The following is a 22024-nucleotide window of genomic DNA, read 5'->3' as shown; positions in this document are numbered from 1 at the left end:
TATGTATAAAAAGTGCAACCAAACCTTAAGATGGCTCAGTGTCATGATCTCGGAGGACAAAGAAGCCTGAAGAGTGTCGCAAAACAATTTATCAGTTACATATCCAGAACCAGGAGCTCCAGCTATAAGTGCTATCAGGAAGAGTAAATTGGAACTTCTCCAAGATATCGTCTTGCAGAAAACCACAAAGATCTGGGTATGGCAGGGAGACACTACGAAAGATCGGCTGGGTGAAAATGACTCGTTGAAAACTAGTCTCAGCAAAGCAAGAAATGTACTTCCCTGGGATGGAACATCTTTTATTCCAAACCCATGCATGTGGATATAATTTCACCATCTGTAGCACAATTTTGACAGCAAACGGACAGCTAAATACGTGTGTGTGTGATTCTGTGTGCATACAATTGAGGTGAAAGAAATACCATTTGATTTATGTTACAAAACACGAATGCCAGCTATAGTTGTAACTGGAATATATGATTATTAACTCTTGCCCATAAATCAGAATCACCTAAAAATTCTATATTGAAGACCACTCCCATTAAAAAAATACAAAAGGCTTGTACACAAGAAAAACAAGTTCCTAGGAAAAGAAAAAACAGGGCATACAGTTGTTTTTACTGATGAGGAAGATAGCATGCATATTTATTTTGTATTTCTAATGAAAAAGAGCAATTTACCTGCAATTTCCTCTAAGGTGTTAGCTCTCATGTCCAGCAAAACTGTTCCATTCAGGATGCAACTTCTCAGCTCAAACAAGCTGTGCAAAGAAAGAGTAGCCACATATGGCTTGCTCCACCTTTCTCCGCCATCCTCCACATCTTCTTCAAACTTCAACCACCTAAACAAACAGCAGATTAGCTGAACTCAGTGAAGAAAAAAAATCATAGTTCGCTCAGAAGAACACAGTGGTGAGGTTTTAAGTATTTTCATGTCATTCCCAAGCCAAAAGCCTATCAGTAGTCTTACAGAATTTGGTACTTTGGCATTTGATAAAAACTGATCTTGCTTCAACCTTGGAGATCCAGAGGTAGTGCCTGGCTTGAGGTTGGGGTTTGAAACAACTTCACAAAACATATAATCATGTAAAATAACCTTTCTATTCTGTTGGTACAAGTACTGGAATTAGATTTTGATGAAAAGCTAGTGTTGCAGAGTACTGTATTTGTAATACCTGGAAAGATGATGCCTAGGGCAGAGTAATGGAGAGGACCTGGCTTCAGTGTCACTGTGGTTGAAATGTGGTGGATCACAGAGTAACTGGATTGGAAGGGGCCTCAAAGAGCATGAACCCTCTTGAAAGAACTGGATGAACAAAACACCGGTTATGAGATTTGCACCCTAAAATAAAGCAGCATGGAAGCAGCATGGCCCAGTAATGGGAGCATGGGCCTGACAGTCAGAGGACCTGGCTTCTAATCCTAGTTTTGCTGATAGCTTTCTGTGTGACCTTGGGCAAGTCGCTTAACTTCTCTGTGTCTCATTTTTCCTGTTCTTCTTCTTACTTATAATAATGATGGCATTTATTAAGTGCTTACTATGTGCAAAGCACTGTTCTAAGTGCTAGACTGTGAGCACCATGTGATACAAGAACAGTGTCCAACCTAATTAACTTGTATCTACCCCAGCACTTAGAACAGTGTTTGACACATAGCAACACATAGTAAATGTTTAAATACCATAAAAAGATTCTTATAATCTCCGCCTTAAAATACATGGTCTGACCAATGGTTCAAAAAACTGATATGGTAGTACTAGCTGAGTGACATTATCTGAGGAGTGAATGGCACAGAATGGGTACTGGAACATTAAAGTAACCCCACCAATATTCCCTCAAACCCACCCACAAAATTAACACAGTTTCTTCGAAAGGAAAAAGGGTGTTTCACCTTCTCCCACTTGCTCAATTTTGGCTGTTTATTTGTTTACCTCTTTCCAAGCATCTTAGTGCTTTACCTCAGCTCAACCTTTCATTAATAATCTCTTATTTAATCCTGTTTAGGCAAAGAAGCAGTAGGGCTGAAAAACCAAACAAGAAATTGGAATTCTGAGCTAAACTACACCACAATGCAGAATTTATGGAAGTTCACTCATTCTCAATCTATATTTTGTACTTTATCTACCACTGGCAGAGAGTTTTGTATTTCCCTTGAATATTAAAGGCCTTCATGGCATGAATCAACTTGTTTTCCTGTCTCTCCCCACTTCAGTCTATACCTCACTCTGCTACCTGGATGATCTTTGTACAGAAACTCTCGGGGCATGTTACTCCCCTCCCCAAAAATCTCCAGTGGCTGCCTGTCAACCTAAGAATCAAGCAAAAACTCCTCACTCGGCTTCAAGGCTCTCCATCACCTCACCCCATCCTACCTCACCTCCCTTCTCTCCTTCTACAGCCCAGCCCGCACCCTCCGATCCTCTGCCTCTCACCTCTTCACTGTGCCTTGTTCTCGCCTGTCCTGCCGTCGACCCCTGACCCACGTCCTTCCCCTGGTCTGGAATACCCTCCCTCCACACATCCACCAAACTAGCTCTCTTCCTCCCTTCAAAGCCCTAATGAGAGCTCACCTCCTCCAGGAGGCCTTCCCAGACTGAACCCCCTTTTTCCTCTCCTCCTCTCTATCCCCCCCACACTACCTCTTTCGCCTCCCTCCAGCACCTGTATATATTTGTACAGATTTATTACTCTATTTTACTTGTCCATATTTACTATCCTATTTATTTTGTTAATGATGTGCATACAGCTTTAATTCTATTTGTTCTGATGATTTTGACACCTGTCTACATGTTTTGTTTTGTTGTCTGTCTCCCCCTTCTAGACTGTGAGCCCATTGTTGGGTAGGAACCATCTCTATATGTTGCCGACTTGTACTTCCCAAGCACTTAGTACAGTGCGCTGCACACAGTAAGTGCTCAATAAATACGATTGATTGAATGAATGAATGTTTTGATAGCTTTCCTTTTCTACACAACTGCATATCACAGGTCTAAACTGCTACCCTCTTTGCCTCATCACCACACTTGAGTAAAGTATACTTAAAGAGTAGCCACTAGAAGTCAAGCAGATTTCCAGTCATTAGCATGGTGATAGGATGTTTGTACACTAATCTATTAATACATTAAATGATGTTTACAAAAGAGACTCAGTTATTATTGTTGGATTCATTTGTCATGTCATATGGCTTGTTTTAAGGGTTTTTTGTGGAGGGTTTTTGCATAGGGAACAGCTGGTTTTAACAAATACTTCTCATATCTCCAAATGACAACATTAGCTTCACAATCTAATTTACTGTTTAAATTTTAATTGGCAGGAACTATTTATTTTTAAATTATTCAAGATATGGTAGAAATTGCAGACACAATATCTTGATAAAAACAATCCTCTTTCCTTCCATGTGGACTGTTTAACAGAGAAAATGGTGGCTTCTGTCATGACCAACAACTACAAGAAATAATCCTAGAGAAATACCCGGATGGGTTTATCCAGGATAGCCGCAGTTAAAAATCCACCAGAACTGCTCTAGTAGCACAGCTCAAGAGTGTGAAACAGTAGTGCCTGAAGCATTTTAATTCTCTTCATGTTGCTCAGTTCTGTAACTTATCTTAGCTGTTTCCTCCTCCTAGAGATATTCCTTCTGAAATCACCCATACTCCTGCAATATCTGTTACCATTTGGCCTAGAGGAACATCAGATTGCTCACTGAATCTCCTATGGCTTGTACAAGAATTTACAAAGGCTCCAGAAGTGAGGCTGGTCAGAGGAGTTCCATTGAATAAGACAGGAAAAGATTACCAGAAAAAATGTTCTAGCCACATCTCGCTTCCCATCATTATTGCTTGGGAGCCTGTAAATTTGTTCTGCTTGGTATTGCCTCTCCAGGAACTTACAGCCAGACCACCATGTCCAAAGGGTTAATTGTGGCAGGCTTAAATTGACTATATTTTCTCATTTTCATATTAAAAAAACTAAGAAGGGGAGAGGAGGGGAAGATAAAGCAGGAGACATAGTGGCAGGAGTGACGGACTACCCCCCAGTACATTTCCCCATGGTCAACCATACGCCAACATGGGCATGGTGAAACCTGGGAAAGAGTTGAGCCGAAGTGGTTTGGGGATATATTTCCAGGAGCTCCCTTTTGGTTGCTCTAAAGGGTGCCAATAGGCAGCCCATCTTCAGGGCTAGCAGAGTTGGGCCACAGCAGATGGACCTCGAGGGAGTCAGTAGCCCCTGCACTCACCTGCTTACATGCTTCCTCCTGCCACTTCTGCTTTCTTCCTGCTTCTGCCAACTCCCTGGAATTCTCAGTACCACTTCGGCTGTGATCAAGTTTGAGACACTTGCCTTTTCTCCCACCTTCTGGCAGGTGATGGACCCACTTAACACAACGCCTGTTGGTCCCATGAGGGCAAGAAGCCCAGTCACACTAGATATTCTTTAATACCCATTTGTATCAGGTTTCAGCTAGCAAAAAGCAGCCAAATAGACCAGATTAGAGTGAACGTTGTAGAGAAGCATGACAATGTCTCAGATGGCTACTTCTGAATTCTATTGCCCAATACGTTGCTAGGACAAAGAGTAATAAGTAAAATAAAACAAAATTTAGTGAATTGATTTTTTTTCAAATAACTCATTAGCATTTATATTGAGTTTATTTTAGTTCCTTCTTCAGCCAGGGTAAGCAATAGTCTGCCGTGTTCTCTCAGAGTAAGAGCGGACAGAAGGATAGACCACTAATCCCAACCCAAAAGATTATTGTTATTTAAAACCGCCCAATACACAAAATAAACTACTCTTCTTCTTGAAAGAGCAGTTAGCTATATTTTAGCCCAGCTCCTGGGGAGAGATGTATGTTGTTTTCTAGCTTCAAGTAAAGGACAGCAGGTGATAAGGTACTGGTGGGAATGAAGGGATTGGACATTTTACACTCTGAAAATGTCAAAGTCAAATAATAGGGATGCCTCGGGATTGTTCCCAGAGGCCCATGGGACCTAGCTGTGTGGAACTCCCTTAGTATTATGGGTGAGGGTGAAGAAATGATTGGGACACCACTATATCAAACCTCATACCCTCTAAGACACCAGGCTTGGGACAGTCACTCTCTCGTACCATTCACTGAGGACAGTTCTGGGGCCAAGACGTTAGATACCAGAAAGCCCTTTTCCTCTTCTTGTACCCAGAAACAAGGTCAGGGGAATGGCTGGGATGCTGGGGGAGTGGTGGGACGCGGCAGTTTTTCTGAATCCTGGCTCTCATCATATTGCTAAAGGATTCATAAACCAAGTTTCAACTCGATAATACGGTCTGATCCTGATTAATTCAGGTTATTCAGCCCCAGATTGCTCTACTGGGAGAGGATACCTTATGCATCTCTGGTCATTTTCAAATACGATCCAGACTATAGAGGGAATAACACTTCTATAGACCAAGGGAATTCATTAAGGAGAGCGGTCTTCTCAATTATCATCCCTACTGTAGGGAAAGATTAATTAGAGGAAAAATCCAGGTCAGTGGGTGGAGGGATGACATTCAATCAGGCTTTAAAATTTGGCATTAAGTGAGAAAAAGAGTCCTGACCCAAAGTTCAAGCCATCATTACAATCCTGAGAGAAAAAGTGTTAAGGCTGGAATATTTAATTACCCTGTATTCTATGGAAAGGCACTTGGTTCAGAATACACAGTCATTAAAGGAATTCTGACACGGGACATGGCCCATTTATAGCAGGTCAATACACACAGCACATGGATATTGATTGCTGTTAGTATTCTTTATTTATCATGGCAACACTCAGGACATCAAGTCACAGGCTTGTCTTATGTGTCTCCAAAGGTTACCACAAGCTATCGAGACACCATTCACAAAAAAGAAAGCTTTCAAAATACACACTATCACCTCACTGTACTGAGAGCTTGGGAAACTACAGCAGTTATGGCTCCTGCCCTCTAGGAGCTTTACACAAATGTTTAATTTCCTATTGCTCTTGCTGCACAGAGTTCAGATTGGAGGAAAATGCTTTCAGAACATGCTCCAAAACCTCAATAAAGTTAAAGCCAAAAAGGCCACTAAATTTTCAAGTTGACTAAGCTCCAAGACCACGGACAGCAATGCTAATGAAGAATGCCAAATCACTTTCAGCTCCATATAGGAACATTGAGAAAGGAGCCTGAGGTGCCATGGATGACCTTCCTGCCCACATTCTTCATGGCATCAGGATTTTCGCTTCCCCATGGGGTCCATCATCAGTGAGGCAGACATCACTTCTCAAAGCAACAGCAAAGTCACCAGGGAAATAGCCCCACCCTACTTTTTCTAGTGCAGGCCTCCATGTTCCACAGGGTTTCTAGGCCCCTGTTCTTGTACTTGACTCCCTGCCTCCCCACACCCACCTCTACTCCAATCCATTTTTGTGACTTTTGTTAATCTATAGCTCCAAATCAATGGATCTTGCTGCTATAGTCACTGTTGACCCACTGCTTCCCAGCCCAACCTTCCACAAAAGATTCCCCAGCATCTCGTGAAACCGACGCCGTCTCCCACCCTCAAGGCCCAAGTGCTGTTTAGGAATCCCAGGAAGAATTTGGGTTTCCAGAAGCACCTATATGGGCTCACACTAGAATCAAAGGATTTCTTTCCTACCACTTAATTTTTCTGCTCCACAAAGATGAGATAATCACAGTGCAAAGTATGTTAAATGGAAACACATTCCAGCAGCTAACACTCAAAGTAATAACTTTGATTAATAAAAACTCTAGCTTGATTAAAATTGAAATTTTTCTGCCACTATACTAAAGTTTGAATCTATGTCAACAGGCAAAACACAAACATGAATGTGTATAAACATATATAATACACTTTATTCATTCATTCATTCATTCAATCGTATTTATTGAGCACTTTCTGTGTGCAGAGCGCTGTACTTTATAAGATTACATGCTTTATTAAGAAATTCTGCAGATGATTTTTGAGGCCAAGACTGATAATCTTACAGAAGCAAAAACATAGGTCCCAGATTGAAACTAGCTTGACATATGGGCAAGTCTAACTTCACTAGTTATTATAATTATTATGATACTTGTCAAGCTCTTACTGTGCCAAGCACTGTTCTTTGCTCCCCCTCCTACCTCACCTCACTTCTCTCCTCTACAACTCAGCCCACACACTTCATTCCTCTAATGCCAACCTTCTCACTGTTTCTCGATCTTGCCTATCTCGATGCCTACCTCTGGCCCACATCCTGCCTCTCACCTGGAATGTCTTCCCTCCTCAAATATGACAGACAACTGCGCTCTCCCCCCTCAAAGCCTTGTTGAAGGCACATCTCCTCCAAAAGGCCTTCCCAGAGTAAGCCCCACCTTTCCTCATCTCCCACTCCCTTCTGCATTGCCCTAACTTGCTCCCTTTGCTCTTCCCCCTTCCCAGCCCTACAGCACTTATGTACATAGTTGTAACTTTATTTGTATTGATGTCTGCCTCCCTCCCTCTAGACTGTAAGTGCTGTGGGCAGGGAATGTGTCCGTTTCTTGTTGTACTATACTCTCCCAATCTCTTAGTACCGTGTTCTGCACACAGCAAGCACTCAATAAATACAATTTAATGATCACAGTAGATACAAGATAATCAGGTTGGATAAAATCCCTGTTCCACATAGGGCTCACAGTCTAAATTCCCATTTTACAAATTAAGTAACCAAGGTGAGTCACATAGCAGACATGTGATAGACACCTGGGTCTTTCTGACTCTTAGTCCCATGCTCTATCCACTAAGCTATGATGCTTCTCACTTCCAGGAAAGCACAGTCTCCCAACACATAATGGGTCGCAAATGCACAAAATCCTTGGTAGCAGCTTCAGAGCACTCAGGGAGATATCAAAACATGTCTTATATATCCAAATCTGTGTGACTGTCTATGTTCACAAAAAGCCGATATGTTAGAAGCTGAACAATCAGGTCCAACCTGGATCCAAAAATAAACAGCTGCTGTCTCTAGCCTGAAAACAGTCCAGTTCAACATAATTACCTTAGGCCAGGGTTGGTCCTTTCTAAGAATCTCCTGTGGAGTTCCTTAATTGTCTGGACCAATCCCAAACTTAAGCAGTCTAGGAGGCCAGGGGAGTTGCAGGAAACCTTCCCAGCTTGGGGGAGAGGTGGTCATATAACAAGGTATCAAAAGCAAATACCTAATTTGTCATTAACAAATCAACCAGTACTCAGCTTCTAATATAGACCAGTCCTCAGCAAAACCAAACATCTTATTTTAGCCCTTGCCCTAGCCATGAGTTCCCTACCCACTCTATCTGTTAAACTGGAGCAAAAATGCTATTTTAATCATGGAAATTGCCTACTGTTAGACTGTATCATATGACCAGTAGATAATTCGAAGGATTCAGATCCCATCTGCCGGGACCAGTTTACAGGACAAGGCTAAATAGCGGGTCAAAAGTCAACACCTGAGGAAGATCAGATAGGGGTGCCCAGGCATATCCATAGCCCAATTAGGCAATTAGTACCCCTGTCATGTACTCCTTTCTTTTACCCATTGCTCCAACTCAAACCTTAGTCCCAACCCTAAGCAACTCACTCTACTTAAAACAAACCTTGACTCAAGTTCTTAATGAGACTTTACAAGACTGGTGGCTGTCAGCAAATTTGTTTCAGTTTTTGAAAATGTCAACCACTGGACTTAAAGATTTGGTTTAGGGTGATTGGCACTCCCCATTAGCACTGCCGACCCATGAACTTGGGCTTCCTCCAGACTGAACCAGATAAACAAAAACCGAATGAAGATAAATTAACTAAACACTGCTGCAGTCAGTCAGTTCTCAGATCTAAATGGTAATGTGGATAAATAGCATGGATAAGTTAAATTCACTAATTATCTCCAAATCCATTTCAGATGAGAGTTTCAACCTCTTCAACAACATGCCACTTGCCAGAACTTGTGACAAGTAACAATACTCAGAGTTCTGGATTTCAAGTCCTTTCCTTCCCTGCTCTACCTCTGGAAAAAAGTACTAATGGCCTAATGACAAGCCATCACAGGACTGAGAAGTGAAGGCAAGAGCTAGGTTAATCCACAAACTATATCATCATTCACCTGAACCAGTGAGAATTAATTATCCTACATGGCACAGCCTTACCAGCATTTAACTCGTTATTTTTGTATAGAAATATTAATTGGGAAGGCTGCTGCCTAAAATGTCTTTAGATGCTTTGAAAAAAACATAGAGGGGATGAGTAGACTCCTCTTGAAAGAGCCCACTCCTTTGTTAACTGAATACCTCCCACATTTTAAAATAAGTTATTTTAGCTTAAGTGAACATTTAAGCCTACTGCCGAAAGGCATTTTCCTATTAAGCACTTTTATTTTCAAAATATTTTACACTGCAAATTTTATTTTCATTCTTTCGTACAGCATCCCTGGGGGACAATCCTATACAATCAGAGTTTAAAGGAGAGTTAACTGGAGTTCCTGAAGTTTTTCTTACCTAGCTTATGTAACACAACAAGGCAAAAGCTCAGTATGGACACAAAGTCTTAAGTTTGTCTTGTCTTGCAGGCTAATATTCAACCCATAATACCGCAATGGTCTTCCAAAATGTACCATGGAGACGGCAATAATGCTCAGGAGCTGTGTGTGACTGCTGTGAAACAACTCTACCAGTGGTCCCAAGAAGCCCAGGGAAACTCTGGCTCGTTTTCCACCAATTCCCAGTGTCAGGTTGCTAACATGGCAGCACCAGCCTGGCCCAACAGCTGACCTAACTGCCAGGAGAATTGAAAGCAAAAAGAAACCCAAAAAAGTAGCATTCAATTTAGCTTCATTTTAGCAGGTTAACTGTACACAATTTGAAATTTTAACTGCTACTGATGCCACCCTGGGGTTTTTTTCCCCTCTAATTTTGCCCTTTGAAACTCAGTCAGATATGAAGGAACATTAGGCTAGCAATGCCTGGGTATTGATATGATGCTTGCTATTTGAGCCCCGTAGCAACCTTTTCCTGACTTTGAATTACAATCGATTACTCGAAGCATAATCCACGAAAAATCCTCACCTGGCTGTCTCTCGCCACTCAGCATCCTCACCTTCACGCCAGCAAATTTCATCCAGTTCCGTGAAAAGGTCATGAGGAATGTGCTCCTCATCATCATCCTCCGTTCCGAGAATAAACTGAACCCGCTGGGAAGGGGTGTCTGCAGAAAACCAGAGACACGAAGAGATATTATCCCAGCTTCTGGGTTGTCAAGTGCAGCTGGATCTACGCAGAGGCAGGAACAGGTGTTTCCTCCAGGGGAAGAGACAGACTAAGAAAACAAGTCATGTTTGCAAAGTCAGCTCAGGAAGGCAAAGGGTCAAATGACAGTCATGTGCACCACAATGCAATTATCCGCTTCACTCTCTCGTTAAGCTTTGTGGATTTTATAGGGCGGAAATTAGGCCATCAGCTCCCCCCGGACTCCACCAGACAGGATCTGGGAGATCCAACCACGTGTACACTGCTTACATCCCAATGGGTGGGGAACAGGCACCAAGACCCAGTTATTTCCCAAATGGTTAATGGAGACTACAGCATAACATGTATTCCCTGCCCACAAGGAGTTTACAGACTAGAGGGGGTTCCAGGCACTAAAATGAACTGCATGTAGGGGAAATAGCAGAGTATAGGATATGTATCTAAGTGCTGTGGGTCTGGGGCTGAGTGACTATAAGGCTCTCATCAAAATTCATTTCTTCACAGAACTGAAGAAAAGGGTTTTTAAAGGGCCATAATGAGGGTTTGTTCAGACAGTAAGCCATATATATGCATCAGTCGTACAGAGGGTGTGAGTACGGAAGTGCTTGAGGGGCACCAAAGGGCTGAAGTGGCAGATGGGATAGAAAAATGTGGAGATGAGAGATTAAATTGGAGAAGGCCTCCAGGAGGAGATGTGATTCCATGAAAGACTTGGGGCCTGGAACTGGTTCTATTTCCTTTCTGTACTGGTAACCGAGCTAAAGGAATTAGGAACGTGCTCACTGAAGCTGCAGATGCTAGTAAATTGGACTTTTGTCAACATTTTCAAAGATGGGCATAAAATTCATAGCCTTTGATAAATTGGAAATTTCCCTATAAAATAACATGAAATCCAGTAGCAATAAACATGGCTCAATGGAAAGAGCAAGGGCTTGGGAGTCAGAGGTCATGGGTTCTAATTCCACCTCTGCCACTTGTCAGCTGTGTGACTTTGGGCAAGTCACTTAACTTCTCTGTGCCCCAGTTACCTCATCTGTAAAATGGGGATTAAGACTGTAAGCCCCACGTGGGACAAGCTGTTTACCTTGTATCTCCCCCAGTGCTTAGAACAGTGCTTAGCACATAGTAAGCACTTAACAGATACCATCATTATTATTATTATTAATAAAGATTTTAAGGACTCAAATTAAACCCCACAATACAGTATGGCTAGACACAAAAAGAGCAGAAAAGTACTTGGGGGTAATAGACAGGTATAATTAATAAATCAGTGATATCTGTTGAGCACTAACTGGGTGCAGAACACTACTAAGTCCTTGTAAAGTACAAAACAATAGATTTGGTGACATCAATCAATCGTGCTCTGTGTGCAGAGCACTGTACTAAGCACTTGGGAGACTACAACATAACATGTATTCCCTGCCCACAAGGAGTTTACAGACTACAGGGGGTTACAGGCACTAAAACTGCATGTAGGGGAAATAGCAGAGTATAGGATATGTATCTAAGTGCTGTGGGTCTGGGGTTGAGTGACTATAAGGCTCTCATCAAGGGCTATTATGAAAAAGGTCAATGTGGCTTGGAGAGAAGTGGTGTTGCCTAGTGAAAAGAACTTAGGCCTGTGAGTCAGGAGACCTTGGGCAAGTCACCTAATTTCTCTGAGCCTCAGTTTCCATCTGTAAAATCAGGATTAGATACATAATAATAAGAATAAGAATAATGATGGTATTTGTTAAGCGCTTACTATGTGCAAAGCACTGTTCTAAGCACTGGGGGAATACAAGGTGATCAGGTTGTCCCACGTGGGGCTCACAATCTTAATCCGCATTTTACAGATGAGGTAACTGAGGCCCAGAGAAGTTAAGTGACTTGCCCAAAGTCACACAGCTGACAATTGGCAGAGCTGGGATTTGAACCCATGACCTCTGACTCCAAAGCCCATGCTCTTACCACTGAGCCACACTGCCTCTCTGGTACATGTTCTCCCTTGCCCCTAAAACTGTGAGTCCCATGCGGGATAGAGACTGTACCGGACCTGATTATCTTGAATCTAACCCAGCACTTAATCGTTGTATTAAGCACTCACTGTGTGCAGAGTGCTGAACTGGGAGAAAGAGTAATCTGGAGAGGAAGGTTAAGCAAAGTGATGTGGCAAAGAATAAGTTTATTCCCTTCTATTTAGACTCGAGCTCCTGGTGGGGCTAAATCCAATCTACCCAAGTGCCTAGTATGGTGCTTTGCTCGTAGTAAATGGTGAGTTGTTTGGTTGTTTTTTTTATTTGAAGAAGCTGCCACAGATTCTCGGAGTTGCAGATTTGTCATGAACTCTTGGGACTGACAACCATGCTATCTAGCTCTTTCAATCCATCTTCCCACAGGAGTAGCTAAACAGGTGGGAAGAATTTTAAACATGACTTACTGAAGTTCATACAAGGAACCTAAATCATACTGAACAGCTAAAGTCCAAATTTTAGCTTTCTGGGATGCACAATTAGTTTACAATCGATCCTAAAATGTTCACATTCTAAGTTGCTCTAGAAAATTTAATGCTGCCTGTATCATAAGTATCCCCAAAGAAATACACAGTGACAAATGTGAGTGAATAGCCTAAACCCAACCAAGAACAAGGAATAAAGTGCCTGTGGTTTGCAGTGCATGCACGCACATGCGAACCAAGATGACAACCTTTAGAGTATTAAAAAAGAGGGAATGTTAGCAGAAATTAGCTAGCAGAAAGCTAGTTCCTAGACATCATCCTGAAGGACATAAACAGTAAATCCCTAAAGGCACACTGCATTCTTTCTTTGAGCCTAAGCCAATAGAACTAATAACTGTTGCCATTTCCCAAAGGTAAAATAAATCTTTTTGACTTCCTCTGGGGGTAGATGCCCCTCCCAATAAATTCTCTCAGCTTCCTCTTCTACCAACTGTTGATAATTTCACTTTACACTTCCCATTGAGGTTTGCATTTAACCTTTCCCCACCTTTGGACAGGTCTTTTAGGACCTTGTACAAGTCCCTGAACTTCCTACCTCCAACACCATCTCATTCTGTCAATCCTTCCTTAATCCCTTCTATGACTCCCCCTTCATTCACCTCTGTCAATATACAGCCATTTTTTGGGCTTGTGCCTAACGACAGTGTTTTTCATTCACGGATTTATTCATGCGGTACATGAATAAACACTTGGGCACCTGACTGTATATCCTGCAAATATCAGCCTGCTTCAGTGTTGTCAGGCTACGAAGTCTTACAGATCAGAGGTCACGCTAATTTAATCTGCTTTGGATGGCACCTATCCCCAAGGCAGAGCTCTGATGAGTCTTGGGCTGGGCTGCAAAAAGGAACCGTGAGGTGAATTAAGGTTGGCCCATGCTCTACCATCTTACCTTGGAACTTCTCCATCAGGGAGGACATCAGTGGCTTGTGAAACAGCAGTGGGATGCCACCTGTGTGTTAATAATGTTAATCTCATGCAGGCTGAGATTTTAAAAATCCATTATTATCTAGGAGCATCAATACATTCTACCCCTGCCATCCTCTGTCCTCTGAGACTGAACCCTATGGCAATCCAAATGGATTTCATACCAGATTCCCTGGCCCACACTGCACAATTCTTATAAGAAGGGATGTCTCAGCTCATGAAACAAAAAGCATAACAGAACCTGCAAAAGGTGGTTAGAAGTAGTAATGATAATGGCATTTATTGTGTCGACTAAATGCGCTACACTTAGCACTTGAGAAGTACAATAGTCGTACAAGACATATCCCCTCACTAATGGGAGACACAGACACAGAAATATTCACAAACAAGGAAAGCCAAAAAAATAAAATTGAATGTACAATCAAATATATGAGTATATATACATATGTATAAACACACACACACACACACACACACACACACGCACACACAGAAGTATGGAGGCTAGGCATTAGTAAATACGCTTTATTTCCTCTCCCCATTCCTCTCCCTCTCCCCATCCCCCCAGCCCTACCTCCTTCCCCTCCCCACAGCACCTGAATATATGTTTGTACAGATTTATTACTCTATTTTACTTGTACATATTTACTATTCTATTTATTTTATTTTGTTAACATGTTTTGTTTTGTTGTCTGTCTCCCCCTTCTAGACTGTGAGCCCGCTGTTGGGTAGGGACCGTCTCTATATGTTGCCAACTTGTACTTCCCAAGTGCTTTAGTACAGTGCCCTGCACACAGTAAGTGCTCAATAAATACGATTGAATGAATTGATGAATGAATAAATAATATACATTTATTTATGATGGATTGATAAGATTTGAGTACAAATAGCTTGTTGGGAGATTGTATCTCGTTGTGAGCAGGTAATGTGTCCATTTATTGTTATATTGTACTCTCACAAGCACTCCGTACAGTGCTCTGCAGACAGTAAGCTCAATAAAATCGACTAAATGAACAGGATTCAGGAGGATTTAAAGGAGGACTGAGGTCTGGAGGGTTTGGGGAGGAAGGATTTCTGGGCCCCAGGGAACCACATGAGCAAAGGATGAAGGCAGGCAGGATGAGCGCAAGGTAAATGCCGGAGGTGTATTCTGGAGGAACGAAGAGTGCAAACAGGGGAATAGCTGGTGAACAGAGTCAACAAGTGAGAGCACTGGTAGTGAGCACCTTTAATGAAAGCACATTTTACATTAGTGTTCAGTGTATGTGTAGGGTTGAAGGGGTGGGAGGGGAGGTGGAGGAAATGCAGGCCATGCAATAAAATTCTCCAACTCCTACCATTCACTCATTCATTCAGTCAGTCAGTCACTGTACTAAGCGCTTATCTACCAATAGCCACACTATCTCCATCATCCCCTTTGGCAGCACTGTGCTTTTCCAAGTCCTTAGTATAGTGCTCTGCTTACAATAAGCTCTCCAGAAACACCACTCACTGACTGAAAAAAATCATAAGCCCTTAAAACACTTTTGAATTCAATGAAATTAAGAATAGCTATGCTTCTGAAAAGCAAATTAGAAGAGAGTCAAAGAGAATATTTAATTCTTACAAAAAAGCAATTATTCCAGGACCAACCAGTGTATTGGAAACAAAGCAGGCAATTACAATGATTCATGAGACATGTGAAGTGATATGATTTTTAGCTCAATCGTGTACACTTCAGCAAAAAACTGTTCAGTTTCCAACACCCAGAACATTCAGTACTGAGAACACTGCAATCAGCAGAAGGAAAAAGATTTGTAGAAATAGCTACTAGTAAGTGAGAAATGTGTACATATCTGCAAAATGAACCATTTTTTCAAAGAAACTCTTCCACTGGTGTTCAGAATTATACCAAAGAAAGGCTTTTCAGTAGAGAGGAAGAGATAGTTAGAATACCTAACTTGTGCACGTGAGACTGATTGCCAAGAGAATCACATGAAAATGGCACTTTATGGCAGTGCATTATTTGCCTTCTGAAAAGCAAAATGTAAATAGTTGATGAACAAACAGTTGTTTGTGATCAATTGTAGAGGGGAACAAGATTACTGCTCTTTAGCCTCCTGAATCCAGAAGCCAAATAGTCTGCTAATTTCTGACCTAGAATCTTTCCTCCCCAGGTATAAGATTCATTTTGCAGCACTGGAAATGTGAAAATCATGTTTTTGAGATGGAAACTAGAAGTTGGGGGGGGGGGGGGGTGGCGGGAGAGAATGTTCTGAGGTTATTTTTATTTTCCAAACACCTAACAGTAGAAAAAGCAAAAGGTGAAAAATGCACAAAATGTACAGAAATATGGCACCTATAAATTCCAGGAATTGCTTCCTTTTAAATGCAATTAATTAATTAATTACCAGGCACTTCCTGTGTGCATAGCACTGCAATAAGCACTTGGGAGAGTACAATATAACAATGCAGCAGACAATACAATACGGTGTATGTGATCGCCTAAATATTACTCTATTTATTTTACTTGTACATATCTATTCTATTTATTTTATTTTTTTAATATGTTTGGTTTTGTTCTCTGTCTCCCCCTTCTAGACTGTGAGCCCACTCTTGGGTAGGGACCGTCTCTATATGTTGCCCACTTGTACTTCCCAAGTGCTTAATACAGTGCTCTGCACACAGTAAGTGCTCAATAAATACGATTGATTGATTGATCACCGTGTGACAGCCCCATGCCATGCACATGATCACCGCGTGATAGCCCTGTGCCGCACACATGATCACCACAGATAGCCTGGTCTGTGCATGTGATCACAGCATGATAGCCCCCTGTCACACACATGATCATGGTGTGATGGCCCCATGACGTGCACATGACCACAGCATGCCGACCATGTGTTCACCATGTGATAGCCCTGTGCTGAGTATGTGATCATGGTGTGTTGAGCACAGGATCACTGCAATGACAACCCCGGGCTGTCCATGTGATCACCGTGATTGCTTTAGCCCCGGGCCTTGCATGTGGCGGCCTTGGGCCCTCTGGGTGCCACCCCATCTCCCGCCTGCTCAGAGCCCTGCTCTCCCCACATGTGTGTGTGTGTGTGCGTGTGTGCGCATGTGTGTGTGCGAGGATTCAGTCCATCTCTTTATAGTGACGCTACTGATGCCTGTCCTTTTGTTTTGTTCTGTTTTGTGGTCTGTCTCCTCCCTTCTAGACTTTGAGCCCGTTGGTAGGTAGGGATTGGCTCTCTCTTTTGCTGAACTGTACTTTCCAAGAACTTAGTACAGTGTGCTGCACACGGTAAGCGCTCAATAAATACGACTGAATGAATGAATATTCCTTGCCCACAACGAGCTTACAGTTTAGGAATACAAGACAAACCTCACAATTTGTACACGGTTTTAAGCAATCTTCAAAATGTATAAGTGAAATATTATTTATATGATCTGCATAAAATGGAAGCCATGACATGGTTTGTAATTGATGTCCCCCATATACATAAAGACACAACTGACAGACAACTCAGTCAAATCAATTCTCCTTCTCAATATCCTCTATTATATATTTGGACAGCCTGATCGTAGATAAAAAAAAAAACAAGTTTGGATGTGACATATGGCCAGGTACAACCGTTCAGGGTCTGGCTTCACTAGATCAGTAGACTACATTTTTTTCAAATGCAGTAAGAGAGTTTACACTTCTCAAACCGACAAACTATGTCTCAGCAAATCATTTAGTGGCTTATTTGCCCTATTTCATACTAATGCAGAAAAAAATGAGCATATTTAGGGATGAAGGTAAACTTGATATTCAATCGAACTGATGACTATCTCATCTCCAAAGAACTCACCTGGTGTCAATTTGTTCATTTAATTTCATCAGTTTGGGAAAATAAACTTGTTATTACTGATATGGAAATAAAATGCTTTAAATATCTCCCAAACTTAAAAGAGATATACAGAGGTTTAGATAAAACGGGATCATGAAGAGAATGAATTCAAACCAAAGACATAGTTTTAAAGACCCAGAAGACAAGGGAGACAGATTTTTCAACTATTAGCCTTGGAATCAGTATTCAAGAGATTATTGTTTTTTCAGCGATGACCTTTGTTAAAATGAATTGAAGGAGGAAGTGAACATGTTCTTCAAGTCATTGGGATTTAACTGGGGAGCCATGTAGGCAGCCAATTGAAATGAAGGCACAAAAACTTCTTTTGTCTGCCTTGTTTACCTTGTTCATCTCAACTATTTTGTAGGATGGGAGCAGGCAATCTGATTTCTTAAGTGTATTACACACCAAAATGTATTGTACAATGAAGAACAAATCACAGTGAGTGAGTTCAAAAATAAAATAGAGTTCAAAAATAAAATAGAGTAAGAAGGATGCTTTTGTGTGCGAGCAGTCAAAAAAATATTAATAAATTTCAGAACCGTGGAAAATCTTCCCTCATTTAAGATCGAAGTTATTTGTAGTGGAGACACTCCAACCAGAGTAGAAGAAAAGCAACTGCACTGTGGCCCCAGGCTGGGGCCCGTAGGGACCGTCTCTATCTGTTGCCGACTTGTACTTCCCAAGCGCTTAGTACAGTGCTCTGCATGCAGTAAACACTCAATAAATACGATTGAATGAATGAATGGGGCCCAAGAGGATGGAAATTGATCTTCAGCTTTAGAGGCGTTAGGGACTGAGCAATCCAATTACAGTATGGCCTTGATTTTCTCCATGTGCCTGTAAGACTCCTATTGGTCATTCAACAAGGTACAACAAAACAAGGGACAAGTTGTTTTGTGTATGCAATGTGACCAGGACTGTAGATTTCTAGACTGTAAGCCCACTGTTGGATAGGGACCGTCTCTATATGTTGCCAACTTGTACTTCCCAAGCGCTTAGTACAGTGCTCTGCACACAGTAAGCGCTCAATAAATACGATTGAATGAATGAATGTAGATCGATCCCACACTGACCTTTTTAGCCATACATCCACTCATAGGTGAGCTTCACTATCAATGGTGTCTGAATATAAAGGATCTCTCTCTCTCTCTCTCTCTCTCTCTCTCACACACACACACACACACACACACACACTCTCTCTCTCTCTTTCAACAAGGATTCTCATATTTCCTTTCCCCAGTCTGCATTTGGCTTCATTTTAGAGCTTATTTTTCCTCCATTTCTGTTCACTTTTCATTGAGTTGCTTTCATCAAGACTAAACTATTCAAATCAATTCAGAATCTAGTTCTATTTCACTGAACTTGCAAGAATTTTTAAATTATCTGCACTTCAAAAAATGTTAATTTCTCTGCCAGATCATGTACAAGGATGCAAGTGAAGGACAGCAAGATGAACAGAAAAGATATATTTATCCCTTCCTTTTTCTATGCAGTTCATTCCACTGAAGTAAGCAAATGAAAAAACTGCACTGAGAAAACCCTAAAAAATGTAGTATGTTAAAGCTACAATTCTCAAATATTTGACATATTTGGCTAGGTGCAGAGCCAAAAAACAAATATTTTCATCTATCTATCCACGAAATGCAAATAATTTTGGTAAACCACAGAAGCTCCTTGTGGGTAGGGAAGATGCCTTTTGCTTCTGCTGTGTTTTCAGTATACTGTGTTGTACTCAGGAGGTATTTAATAAATGCCATTACTATTGCTATTAGAGAAGTGATCATTTTTATTTGAAAGTAAAGCCCTTATCAAATTTATGCAATCTGGGGAATCCCACAGATAATCTTCTCCCAATCTGCGCAGTTGAGCTCCTCCTTTGCTTCAGTAATCAGTTGCTTCCATAGAAATAAGTGCACTCCCTCAGTATCAGATTTGCTTTTCACCCTCTTTCAATTGTGCTACATCTTTTGATATCCAGTTTTGCGCTCCTTTTTTTTTTTTGTTTCCTCCTATAACTTAATTCAACCTCAATGCTCAAGATCTGGCCAGTGTAAGCAGTGGAAAAAATTACCTACTAATCACTTTTCATTCTAATTAAACGTACAAGAGGAATTCTTTGGGATTCTTTAGTAAATTCCATGTAAACAAAACATATTCATTGTAATGGGGATTTTCTCTCAATTATCTTGATAGCTTATTAAATGATACCTTCATTTACTGCACTGTTTAATGGTCCAGAAGAGAAGCAGCATGTCCTATGAAAAGAGCATGGGGCTGGAAGTCAGAGGACCTGGGTTCTAATCCTGATTCTGTCACCTACCTGCTGTGTGACCTTGGGCAAGTCATTTTCTTTCACTGTGCCTCACTTCCCTTACCTTTAAAATGAGGATCAAGTCCCACTCCCTCCCACTGTGAGTCTCATGTGGGACAGTGAAAGTGTTGAGTCTGATTATTATCTTGTATATACCCCAGTACTTAGTACAGTATTTGACATCTTAATAAACAGTTAACAAGCACCACAAAAATTTTTAAAATGGCATTTAAATAAACCAATCACTTTGCAACCCATGACAAACTTTAAGGCCTATTAATGGTGCCGATCTATGTTTCCAAAAAGCTAAGTGAAACCAGTACATATCAAGGGAAATGAGTTCTCCACTTTCCCAGCATTAATTTGCAGTTGCTGGCAATGAGCCAAAATGATTGACTAGCTCTTAGTTCCTTCGGAGTTTAGCTTTCATATTCTATTTGGGCCCAAATCTTTTATATCTAATTTCATTTTAAGGGGCACGCTGAAAGCTGCTGTTGCATTCACATAAAAGAACCAGTGGGTTTACAGTATGTGAAATTTTACGAAATGATGAAATTGCTTCTGAAAATGGAGGAAGGCTTTTTTTCCCCTATGTACATATAACATTCCTCCTTACTGAGCAAAAAACGGGAAACCGTTTCAGCTAGGTAACTTCAATGGTAAAATAGGGACCATCATACTGCTCCTCTTCCCTTTATATTTTTCGTCGCCCATCACTATAAAATCATATGATCAGTGTATGCGACTGTATTATCAAGTTTTTTTCAATTTAACAAAAATTCCACTTTCTAGCCATTGCATAAAAAGGGATTCCTCAGTAACCTTTCAATACTGGAATGAAGGGAAGGAATGAAAATTTGGCAGCCCAAACAGGACAACAGAATTCAATTCACAAGAAAAATCCAATGCAAATTGTAATCAAAATCATATTTAAGAAAAACAGGGAGAACGTTTTTGAAGACCATCTAGAATGCTTATTTTTTTTATTTGCCAAAATTGAGGCAATTCATAATTTTAAAAAGAAGAGTAGGATAATACCTATTTTGCAGAAATGACCTGGTGGCTTTCAATGGCATTGGAAATTATTTGAAAGCATTAAATACATCGAGTCTCCACTCCACTTATGAGTGACTTACATAGGAACTGCCATTATTTCACACTGGAAGTTCATGAAGTCCCTTCTCCTGGTGGAGTTCCTGGAGGTGGAATGGATTTTGTTTTCTCTTCATGGAGGATCAATCAAACAATCAATCAATCGTATTTATTGAGCGCTTACTGTGTGCAGAGCACTGTACTAAGCGCTTGGGAAGTACAAGTTGGCAACATATAGAGACAGTCCCTACCCAACAGCGGGCTCACAGTCTAAAAGGGGGAGACAGAGAACAAAACCAAATATACTAACAAAATAAAATAAATAGAATAGATATGTACAAGTAAAATAGAGTAATAAATATGTACAAACGTATATACATATATACAGGTGCTGTGGGGAAGGGAAGGAGGTAAGATGAGGGGGATGGAGAGGGCGATGAGGGGGAGAGGATGACTCCCACTAGGGTGGCCAGTGAAGACTCTAGTAGATACAGGAAATTCAGAGGCATTGGAGTCATATGCTCACCAGTGAGTCCTCTGAAACCTACAGCCTATGAGCTAAGATGGTTGCACAGTAGGTCTGGAGATGGCACTGCCCACCTCCCCTCCTGTCTTTCCCCCTTCCCTCTCCCAGTGCCAGCATGGCAGGACGGCCACTAACACACCATTCTGCTCTAGAGCCTAGGTCTGCACTTTACCCAGCCCAATCGGTGTGTCGATCAGCAACGAAGTTGCCCGCTGGTCCGAGTACAGAGATTTTATTTGCAGATGAGGGTGGGCCCAAAGTTGGGCGAACTGTGTTGAGAACTAGCACTAAACAGTGTACTCTTGGCAGGTCACTGATGCCAACAGTGCTCCCCGTGCAGGCAATTTTCATAAGGCCTGTTGCACAGCCAACAGTCCCTTCTACATCAGGCACACCTAAAATTCGATTTTTATTGTTCTTTACTCTTTGGCCCTACATATGTCCTGTCTCTGTTTAGGAGCCCAAGTCTTGTATCCCAGTGTCTGCGAAAACTTTGCTCAAGGGCGACATTTCTGATAGCTGCTGAGCTGACTTGTGTCTGTCTGCTGCAGTGGTCCCCGGC

General features: G+C 41.4%; 1 protein-coding gene across 5 annotated transcripts in view; it reads right to left on the bottom strand.

Moving 5' to 3' along the window:
• The window catches only part of SLC4A10 (solute carrier family 4 member 10), a 223203-nt gene that overhangs the window by 88059 nt on the left and 113120 nt on the right, over positions 1–22024 (bottom strand). For all 5 annotated transcript variants that reach the window (XM_038750972.1, XM_038750973.1, XM_038750974.1 and 2 more), the window contains 2 exons: positions 10052–10190; positions 681–841 (listed from right to left, as the gene is read on the bottom strand). In XM_038750972.1, coding sequence (XP_038606900.1) covers positions 681–841; positions 10052–10190 — 300 coding nt within the window. The remainder of the gene's footprint in view (positions 1–680; positions 842–10051; positions 10191–22024) is intronic.

This window comes from Tachyglossus aculeatus, chromosome 9 (genome assembly GCF_015852505.1).
Source record: "Tachyglossus aculeatus isolate mTacAcu1 chromosome 9, mTacAcu1.pri, whole genome shotgun sequence".
NCBI lineage: Eukaryota > Metazoa > Chordata > Mammalia > Monotremata > Tachyglossidae > Tachyglossus > Tachyglossus aculeatus.
The sequence above is the reverse complement of the archived record's forward strand: the minus strand, read 5'-3'. Positions and strand labels throughout refer to the sequence as shown.